General features: G+C 50.4%; 1 protein-coding gene across 1 annotated transcript; it reads right to left on the reverse strand.

Moving 5' to 3' along the window:
- Positions 1-14: 14 nt before the first annotated feature.
- SH2D7 (SH2 domain containing 7) lies at positions 15-11053 on the reverse strand. Its single transcript, XM_071214321.1, has 6 exons — positions 10872-11053; positions 9479-9568; positions 5557-5722; positions 5076-5288; positions 3055-3744; positions 15-1579 (listed from the first exon to the last, which is right to left on the reverse strand). The coding sequence occupies exons 1-6, from the start codon at positions 11045-11047 to the stop codon at positions 1526-1528; spliced, it is 1389 nt and encodes a 462-aa protein (XP_071070422.1). The 5' UTR covers positions 11048-11053; the 3' UTR covers positions 15-1525.

Below are 11053 nucleotides of genomic sequence, written 5' to 3' on the forward strand. Positions count from 1 at the left end.
GTTAGGAAACATTCCATACTCTCCTCCTGGTCCTTCAAATCCCACCATTTGTGCTTCACCTCTCCGGGTTAAACATTAACTTTTTTTTCAATGGCAGTGCCTTTGAGAGGAAGACCCATCCATGCCCCCAGTCTTTAAGTTGGCCCCACAAAGGACAGTGAGTGAGGATGGTTTCCATTGCCTTGTAGCCCTAATAATTCCAGTTAACATTTGGGGAGTGCTAATTGCTTTACTCTTCAATCCTTGCAACCCCCAGGAGGCAGGGACTCTTATAACCCCATTTTTCAGAAGAAGAAGCTGCACAGCCAAGAGGCATCTAAGGGAAGATAAGATTTTCCCCACAAATGAGAACTGGGCCAACTCTGCCAGGGATTGGATTGAGCCAGTGTGTGAGTGTTTGTGTGTGTGAGAGAGAGAGAGGGGGAGAGAGAGGGGGAGAGAGAGAGAGAGAGAGAGCAAGCAGAGAGGGAGACATCTGTGCTGTTCTCTCTGGGAATAGTGAGTTCCATATCCCTCCTCTAGGGCTTGGAGGCAGTGGGGGCAGCAGGCCAAGTGCACGCCCTGATGGGGTGGGAACGGGAAGGAGCCAGCCTGGCCTGAGGGAATGCTGTAATGAGAGGCCTGAGGGCCCAGGAGAGCAGGGCCACCAGCTTAGGCTGGGTCTTCTGGGAGGGGTCTGAAAGCCACCCAGAAAGGCTAGGACCAGCTTAGTAGGCAGAGGGCAGTGAAGGTGACCTGGTCAGACAGGGATGGTGACCACATACCCACTGGCTAGCTCCAGAAACCATTTGCTGGGCATCCCAGGCTGACCCCAATACAACCAGCCATGCTTGGGCTTGTTCGTCTGCTCAGCTGTGACTCCAAGCTGGTTTCTGTTCCTCTCTGGGCTTCAATTTCCCCATCTGAAGCACAAAGGGGTCAGGCTGGATGCCCCTTAGGTTCTTCCCAGCTCAGAGAGGAGCCAAGGGGACAGTCCCTGGGAACCTGGCCTGCTCCAGGGTCAGAACTATCACTTCCAAGACTGGGCCTTTCCTGCCACTTCCTCAGCTTCTTGCCCAGTCGTTGTGGGGCAGGAGCAGGGGGTTGGTCCCTGCCCCCAGCCCCTCCTTCCTGCTGATGGGGCCATAAGGAGGGGAATGGGTTTTGGTCTTATGAGCAATCACAGGATGTCATTCAGCCAGTTAGGAAAATGCCTGTCCTAGCACAGGGCCTGCTGCATGTTGGGTGCGTGTTCAGTGAGCACACAGGTAGAAGGGTGGGAGGCAGGCTCAGTCAATCTCCCAGACTTCAGCAAAGTTATCTGGGAAATGAGGGTACTGACCCCTGCATTCAGCCAGTCGCCCTGCCTCTCCGTCATTGGTTTCTTCCTGGTGGGAGGAACTGCCAGGAGCTGCAGGTGGTCCCTGAGCCTGCTTCTGTGCAGAATGAGGATTTGAGGGGTGCGTTCAGATGAGCTGGCATAGCCCCTGGTGGAGTCCAGGCACCAGGAAACCACTGGTGTAGGCTGCTGGAAGTTAGGCACTCCTCAGAATTTATGCTTCTTATCTGCGAAGAAGAGCCTCCGGAGTCTGTCAGGCTGCTGGGGGGGAGAAGATGCTAGGACTTGGGGTACCTGGGCTGGACAGGGGAGACCCAGGCTCAGAGGTTCATTAGCATTGACCTAGGAGGTTGGCCCAAGCCCAGGAAATGAGGCCAGATGGGAATTCTATTTGTTGCCCCACCTCCTCCCTCAAGCCTCTCATAATGCCTGCCGTCAACCCTCCTATTTTGGATTAAGCTTTTGCCCTGTTCTGGCTCAGGAGGCTCAGGGGTAGGAGGAACCTAGAAAGGGGTGGAAAATAAAGGTCAAGCCCCAGGTTTGGCTCACTGGGGCGCCCTGGCATTCCCCTCCTCCCAGAGCTTTCTATCCTAGCTGGGGACCACTGGATGCACTGGTGTTCCACCCAGGATAGTAAAGGGTGTGGGACTTCGCAGCCAGAGAAAGAGCAGACATGGGACATGGTCTCTGGTTCTTAAAGGACTGCCCCCAGGCAGGGTCTGTGGTCCTGGGGAGAGACAGGTTGCCGTGGAGGGGCCAAGCTCCCTGCTCCTCAGGATGTATGGGCAGGGCCCTGCCCAGAGGGAGGGACTAGCAAATTTAGCCGGGAGTCTTGGGGTTTCAGCCATTCAGACCAGGAGTTCTGGACATGGGATGAGATCTGAGACCAAGCTCCCATCTTACCATCTCCAAGTTTATGAAGCATGTGGCTGAGGGATCAGGAGGGCTCCTCTGCCTCCTGGAAATCCTGGGCCAGCCCCATCTCTGATCACCTCCCTCTGCCTTCCTGATCCCCACTTTCTCCACTTCTCCCTCCTAATCGGAAATCCTCTTAAACAAGAGCTTTGTTCATAGAGCGCTGTCTCTGGGCTGTGCCCTGAGCAAGCAAGGACACCTTTCAGTATCCTCTGGGCAGCCACCCTGGACACAGCCAGAGGACCAGCCCATTTTACAGATGGGGTGGTCCTGGGCAGGGTTGCCAAACAAGAAGCACAGGATGCTCAGTTAAATTTGAATTTCAGATAAACAAGGAACAATTGCAATAATTGGAATATACTTATGCTAAAGAAAAGTATTTATTCATCTGAAATTCAGACAATTATATTTTCTCTTGCTGAATCTGGCAATCCTAGTCCTGGGGCAAATCTATTTTGTTCAAAGCTATATAGCCAGGTTTTGGCTGAGCAGTGCCTGGAGTTAAGGCAAGCCAGACCCAGAACTAGGGCCCTTTCTCCACCTCTTGGAGGCTCTTAGAACCCCTGCAGTGGCCAGATGGGAGGGGCAAGGAGCCCTGGTCTCCTGCAGAGAATGCCCTCAGAAGGGCCTGGAAGTCCCCATCTTAACGCCAGCAGCTTTCTCACCACCACCAGACAGAGGGTATAGCTGGACAATTCTGGGCATTTCTGGGCAAGGACTGTGACCTGGCCTGCCCATGCCTGAGGGCCAGAGGCCCCTCCTACCACTGGGCACTCACTAAGGGCTGGCACCACTGTCCTCCCTCTCCCCGTAGAGCCTACCTTCTGTGTTCGTCCAGTTTCCTTGATCTTGGTTGCTGGGATTTGCGCGTAGGTGTTCCTGGGCTCTGAGGGCCCCAGGGCTTCTGGAATCCTCTCATAGTCACAGGCCATGTGCCCTGACAACTTGCTAGAGGTGGAACTGGCCCCAGGATGTGGGGACCTGGCTGGGTCGCCCCGGCAGACTGGGATCTGCTCATAGGTATTGCCTTCTTCTTGGTCTGGAGCCTCCCTGGCCTCCTGCAGGATGCCTGCTGTCCTGATGAGCTTGTAGGTATCTGTTGAGCTGCCCTGGGAGCATAGCTGGGCCCTGTAGCTTGGCTTTGAAGACTCCTGGCTCCAGGTAGCAGCTGGAGATCCCAGGGTCTTAGAAATGGGGGGCAAGAGGGCTTTCTGGAAAGCGGAAGACACTGTTGGGCTCTCGTCTGGGCTCACCTCAGAGCAGGCAGGCTCTAGGTCATCAGGACTGTACTGGTCTCCATCTGAGAGTCTCCTTAGGGCCTCCCTGACTGGGGAACAGGCCTGGCTGCCAGCTGGAACTGTCGCATGCCTGCTGGACAGCTCTGTACCTGGGCCCAGCCGTGCCTTGTTCATCTTCCTCAGGTCTGCATAGATGATGTCACTGGAGCCTCCAAGAGACTCATCTAGGAGGGAGACACTCCTCTCAGGGAGTGGGGGCACACTGATGAGTACCTGGGGGAGAAGGTAAGAGAAACTCTCATAGGGCACTCCATTGCTCTTTAAGATGATCTCAGGGAAATGGAAGCACTCTCAGGTAAGCTGGGGCCCCCTGTACCACCTCAGTTTACCTGACTGTTACATACAAGGGTTGGACACAGGACATTTTGGTCCCTGCCAGCTCATATGTTCTAGGACTCTGAGTACTGCCTTTATTTTGGCATTCAAGGCCTTGGGTCACTAGTTCTACCTTCCACCCAAGGTCATCCTGCCCCACTCCTTCCCACTCCAGTGTGGTCCACTGGTCCCTCAGCGCCCTCAGAACCCACCTGCACACTGCTCCCTCCCCCACCAGAATGGCCCACCCCCAATTCAATCAGTTGTGTATATTCATTCAACAAACATTTAGTAAGCACCAGACCTAGATGCCAAGGACTCAGGTGCAAGACCAATTCTGGGAATTTACATTCTAATCTGGGAGATGGGCATTAGCAGTTCTGTTATATAATATGATATGGTTTGATATAATATGTAATATAATAATATATCACAAGATAATACAATGTCAGGTCATAATCTATGCTATGAAGAAGAAGAAAGCAGGGTAAAGGGATGTTGTCTTTGGTTTAAGTGAGTCTTTCCAAAGAAGTGACATTTAAGCAGAGAATGGAAGGAAGTGAGAGTGTGAGCCATGTCGATATCTTGTGGGAAGAGCATTTGAGGCAAAGATACAGGAAGTGCAAAGGCCCTGAGGTGGTAACAAGCTTGGCGTGTTGAAGGATGAGCCAGATGGACAATGAAGGATCAGGGAGAGGTAGCACAGCACCTGGTGAGTCTAGTGGAACCTGGTGAAGATTTTAGATTTTATTCTAAAAAAGAGGAGAAGCGCTTGGCAGGCTGTGATCAGGTATATATTATGAAAAATCTGAGTCCCTCTTGTGAGGTGCTGTGGAGGAGAATAAAATATTGACTCATAGGTACCCTACTCTATAGTTTCTAAAGGGATTTTCAGACATTCCATATCCATTCTCTCATTCAAGTCACATAGCAACCTCAGGGATGGTAAACTGAGGCTCAGAGAGATTAAGTGACTTGCCAAAAGTCACACAGCCAGAAGTCGGCTGAGCCAAAGCTTAAACCAAGTCCAGCCTGCCAGAGGCCAGCCATAGGATGGGTAAACCCCTGGGTGATTCCAAACAGGACCTGCCCCTCTCTGGGCCTGGTGCTCACCATCCATCAGCCTGCAGGGACTGGTCAGCAGAGCCTCTCAAGGCCTGACTGTGGACATGGTACCCAAATCCTTGGGCTGGCGACCCTAACCCTGGGTGGCCCAGAATCCTCCTCACCTCCGGGCTTTCCTCCTCGGAGAGGTTCCAGGGACTTCCATCCGGGCTCTTCTTTGCATGGAGGAAGGAAACCTGGGGCTTTGGAGAGGGGCAGGGGCTGGCAGCCTTGCCTGGGACCACCATGGGGGCTGTGGTGGCAGGGTGATTTTCCAAGCCTGGGTTGTTCTGGTGGAGACTCGGGGTGATAGCATCATACAGATCATTGTCTTCGGGCTGGGGGGTAATGGGGACACAGCAGGCATGTGGTCATACACCTCTGGCCACCTCCAGCCCCCAGCCAGAGACCACTGGGGAAGGACAGAAATATTCCCACTGGATCCCTGATCTCAGGTTAGATGCTGCCTCAGTCTCCCCTTTTCAAATGGGGACCATTACCCTGCACTGAATGCCCCTGGAAAGTAGTAATGTTCCTGAGTGATGGATGCCACAGGCCTGGGCCCCCTGCCCCACCACCTTCACCCTGGGGAAGAAGGGTGCCTACCCGGGGGCAGACAGCAGCCAGGGTCTCCCCGAAGGGCTCAAGCTGCACCTCCTGGTAATAGCGCACGAGCTCAGCCAAGGTGCCATGACTGTGGTCGTCTCCTGAGATGAAGTAGCGCCGGTTTTGCAGCTGGTTGATGACAAAATGCCGGCACCGGTTGCTGCCCCTGCAACACAAGCACTTGTGGCTGGGGGTTTGCTGGCCCCAGGCAGCCCAGCCCTGGCCCATGGTCTAAGCTGTGGGCCTGGATGCAAGGAAGGGACTTCAACTCTCCCTTTATTACAGACTCAGCCTGACCTGTGGTATCCCTGCCCCATGTGGAACCTTGGGGTCTCCTCTGTAAAGTGGAATTGAGAGTGGGCAAGCCCAGTCTTGCAGGGTGATTGTGAAAGGTTGGAGAACTGGGAGTGGTTTTCAAACCATGGGGTCCTGGGTTCCTGGGAAGTACCCAAGCCTGCTCTGGTGGGGTCAGGGAGGGCAGGCTGGGACTAGGGTGAGGCAGGTGAGGCACTTGCCATAGGCACAAATTTTAAGGAAGTGCGAAAAAAAAACCTCCTCAGTAATTAAGGTATTAATTTAAAAAATCCAAAATTAATGCCAAAAAATGCATGATGAACAAAATATAAAAATTTAAAATAGGACAGGATCTGACCCTGCTCTTGCACAACCCAGCCGTACTGGCTTCACCCTAATCCCAGCCCTGTTGAAAAGATGATATTCCAGCTCCCATCCCATTTCAGCTTGTAAAGTCCCACTCTTTTCATTTTCTTTTTTTATGGAGGAATAATTTATATACGGAAGAGAGGACAAGCCATAAGCATGCAGCTCGATGAATTTGCATATATGAATACCTCCATATAACCACTACGCAGATCAAGATATAAAACCTTTCCAGCTCCCTAGAGGGCACAATCGTACCTTCCAATAAATATCCCCCAAAAGTCACCACCATTCTGACCCCTGTCACTATAGTTTATTTTTGCCTGTTGCACAATTTCCTAGATATGAAATTGCACAGTATTTCTCTTTTGTGCCTGGCTTCTTTCACTCAATATTTTATCTTTCCATTGACGTGAAGTATTTCATTTAATGAAAAAGCCATGATTTACCTATTCTGTAGTTGGACATTTAGGTTATTCCCAGATTTGAGTTGCCATAAATAAAGCAGCTCTGAACATTCTTCTCCATGACTTTTGGTAAGTATATGTATTTACTTTTGATGAGAATATACTTAGGAGTAGAATTGATGGGCCAAGGGTATATTTTTGTTTAAGGTTCAGTAGATGCTGACAAATCATTTTCTAAAATAATTGCAATGTATGAGAGTTCCAGTTGGTCCACATTCTTACCAATTAATTGTTACCATCTGTTTTTCCATTTTAGCCATCCATTGTCATTTTAATTTGCATTTCCCTGATAAGTAATGATGCTGAACACCTTTTCATATACTTATTGGCCTTTCACATATTCTTTTCTGTGAAGAGTCTGTTCAAAGTCTTTTGCATTTCTTTAATGAATTGTCTGTTTTTGTCTTATTGATTTGTAGTAGTTCTTCATATATTCTGGATATGAATCAGATATATGTATTGAAGTACATTACTTCTTCACTACCATGGCTTGCCTTTTAATTCTCTTAATGGTTTCTTTTGATGAACAAAAGTTCTTAATTTGAAAGAATCCAATTTATCAATCTTTTCCTTCATGGTTAGTGCTTTTTGTGTCCTGTTTAAGAAATCTTTGCCTATCCTATTTTCACGGGCATTTTAATTTACCTATGAAAAGTTTTCTTATGTTTTGCTCGAGAAATTTGTTTTGCTTTTCTCTCTTGGTTCTATGATCCATCTGGAATTAATTTTTATTGTATGTGTGAGGCAGGGATCATTTCTTTTTCCACTTATATTTGGTCTTTTTTTTCCATTTGCTCCAGCATGATTTATTGAAAAAACAGCTTTTGTCCCTCACTGAATTGATGTAGTGCTTCTGTTGTAAATCAGGTGAACAAACCCAGAAGACTGTTTCTGGACTCTCTTCTGTTCCACTTTCTATTTGTATATCTCTGAGCAGCCCCACTTTGATTATTTTATAAACTGGCATTCTGCCTAAGATTGCATTTGAAAAAAAAGGCCTTAATACTGAAAAGCCATTTGAAAACCACCGAGTTAGTATATTTCAAAGTGCGTAGCCCAGTATCTGGCACATAGAATAACTATAATTAGTTTAATATTTACTAACACTTATTTAGTCCTTACTGGTGGGGAAGTCGGAAGTCACAGGCACACATTCAGCAGCTATCCCCATCTCCCCCTCCCCCCACCGCATTGTACACAGATGCTTCCGCAGCCTGGGGCAGATGTTAGGTCTAAAGAAAGAGCCGGACCTCACCTTAAACCCAGAAACCAGAAACTGGGAACAAGCAGCCCCAGATGCTTATCAGAGCAGGAGCTCTCAGTGGCAGGGCCCCCTCTCTCTGGGGTTATATAAATACTTGTGGTCTCTTCTCTCCGACTAGCAAAATGTGGCTTGCAGAGCTGTTACACACCTACGCTGAACTAAGCTTTTTGGCCTCCTGGGGAGACTGGCCATGATGGCTGCCATGTAGTAGCTCACTCCACACTTACTATGTTCCATAAGCACTTTAAAATGTATAAACTTGGGAAGCAGATTTGGCTCAACTGATACAGCATCCGCCTACCAGATAGGAGGTCCAGGGTTCAAACCCTGGCCTTTTGACCCGTGTAGTGAGCTGGCCCACATACAGTGCTGCCACGCACAAGGAGTACCATGCCACACAGGGATGCCCCCGAGTAGGGGTGCCCCCTCCGCAAGGAGTGCACCCCACAAGGAGAGCCACCCTGCATGAAAAACCCTGCCACTCCTGCCCAGGAGTGGCACTGCACACACAGAAAGCTAATGCAGCAAGATGACGCAACAAAAAGTGACACAGATTCCCGGTGCCACCTGACAAGAGTGCAAGCGGACACAGAAGAACACACAGTGAATGGACACAGAGCAGACAACTGGGGGGTGGGGGGGAGGGAATGGGGGAGAGAAATAAATAAAAATAAATCTTTAAAAAAAGAAAATAAAGTAAAATGTATAAACTCATTGAATCTTTCAACAGTCCTATCACCTTTGCCTCCCTCCCTGTCTGGTGGGACCCTCTCCTTCCTCTGCCTTTCCCCACCCAATCTGCTCATGGGACAGGACCTGACATCACCATCTCTGACTTTGTCTTGGCCATCTTGTCTCCTTTCTATCCTCACAGCCCTATGTTAGCCCAGACTTCATCACCTCACATCCAGCTAATTGTTCCAGTCCCCCACTGCCCTCCAGCCTCTGTTCCCAGGCCTCCCTCTTCAGTTACCAGAAGGACCATTGCAAGACTCAAGTCAGACCAAATCACCCCTGGGTACACCCTTCATGGTGGACAGACTTGGCTAGGCATCAGAGGCCATCTGAGCTGACCCAGTCCTCCTCTCCAGGCATTTTCCATTCCTCCATAGGATCACATGTCCTGCTGCACCCAGTACCTTGGTCCTCCAAATTCCTTCTCTTCTAGGCCTTCCTGCTTTTGCACATGCAGCCCCATCAACCAGAAATGACCTCCTAAACCCCAACCACATCTCTTTTGCTGCCTAGCAAATTCTTTCCTGAGCTCCAAGTTTCCCTCTGTGAAGCCTTCCCAGGCCACTAGAGGATGTTCTCCTCTGCTCTCCACCTGTCCTCTTGGGAGGCTGGGATTTCACCCCCAGGGCCCAGTGCTCAGGAAATGTCTGTTGAACATGTAATAAAAGAATGAGGGAGTAAGAGTCAGGGCCCAGAGAAAACCCAGGCAGTGTGGGCTGGTTTTGTGCTTATCTGCAAGGATAGGTTATGGGTACCTGGGCCCCACCTGCTGCCTTGCAGAGGCTTCCCCTCTTACCTGTAGGACAGGATGTAGCCGGTGGACCGGTCACTGAGGCGAATGAGGAAGGAGCCGAGAGCTTTGTCTCTGAGCAGCTGCTCTGTCTGCCTGGACAGAGGACATTTCATTAGCTGGGGCCTGTGCCCTTCTCTTGGCAGGAGTTCCCTGAATTAGACCTGCCTCAGAGCCCCTGCTGGCCATGTCCTTGGGTCCCAGAGCCAGTACACAGATCTCCAACCCTACATAGAGAACTCCCTCAGACCTTTGACTGTGGCCTACCTGGGCTCAGGTGAGCAAGGTGGTTGGGGTCTAAGGCCACATGCAGCCCCCACCCTCCACTGCCTCCTTACCAGCAGGCACATTAGCCACTAACCTTGATCATCATTCTCCACCAGGATGAATCCATAGGGCTGGAGATTTTTAGGTTTTGGGGTTCCCTGCCTCTGGGCCACAGTGTGTAGCTGTATATAAGCTGTACACTCCACGAGAGATTCTAGGGGGAAGAAGCACTGCCTACAATAGCAGCTCACAGGGCTCCACCACCCTTCATGTGCCCTTTAGCCCCAGTCAGCTGTAGATATTTCTACATGATGCCAGGTATTTGAGGAACATGCTGAAAAGTCCTCTGTCTTCTGACTTGGCAGTATGAAGACCAGGTAGTCCCATGCCCACTTACTCACCACTTACCAAGTGCCTGCATTAGTCAGGACCAACTATGCATATAATATGCAACTATGCAAATTATGCACTACATAATTTGCAGGGCCCAGTGCAAAATGAAAATGCAGGGGTCCTTGTTCAAAAACTATTAAGAACTTCAAGAGGGCAACAGTGGCGCATTAAGCTGAGCACAGGGCTCTTTGCAACGCAAGGCCCTGTGTGACTGCACAGGTCGCTGCCTGTGAAGCAGGCCCTGGCTTGATGCCAGCTGTAGCTCTTTGCCAGGCTCCAGTTGTCATTCCTTCATCTAGTGCTTTGACTGCTAAGAAATCGAGCCTACTCAGAAAGCCTTTATTTCTAGGGTAACTGTACATTCAGGTTTGCCTGGGACAGTTCCCATTTATGACAGTTCTTCTAAGCATAATTCATGAGAGTGCCCCAGTGGATGGTAAGTGATATCGTCCTTCTAGTTATTCATCAGAGAGCTCATCTAAACACGTCCTGCCCCCACCTGCCCCTCTTTGTATTCTTTTGACAGCTGGCAGCCCCAGCCATCCTGGACCCATGCTTTGCCCACCCTGCCCACAGTAGTATCCACCAGGGGATGTGGAACACCACACTCAGTTTGCCCACCCACCACCTACCTTGCCCAGGGAGAGGACAGGACTAGTCTTATTCTAGAGTCCCCAGACTATTTTCTTGGCCCCATGGCTGTGGGCAACACTGGGCATGTGGACAGGGGCAGCCTTACTTGCGGGTGATGAATCCATGAAACCAGGGGGGCAGGTCGCCATTTTGCAGAATGAGGGGGGCCTGCGTCTCCATGAACCACTTCAGGGCCAGCTCCTGGAGCTGGGCCAGGGCCTGGCTGTCCTTCACCCCCTCATGTCCCCTCCCGAGGCTGAGCTGCTCAAAGCTGCCCTCCATTCTGGC

The sequence above is a fragment of the Dasypus novemcinctus genome, chromosome 3 (assembly GCF_030445035.2).
Source record: "Dasypus novemcinctus isolate mDasNov1 chromosome 3, mDasNov1.1.hap2, whole genome shotgun sequence".
Classification (NCBI taxonomy): Eukaryota; Metazoa; Chordata; class Mammalia; order Cingulata; family Dasypodidae; genus Dasypus; species Dasypus novemcinctus.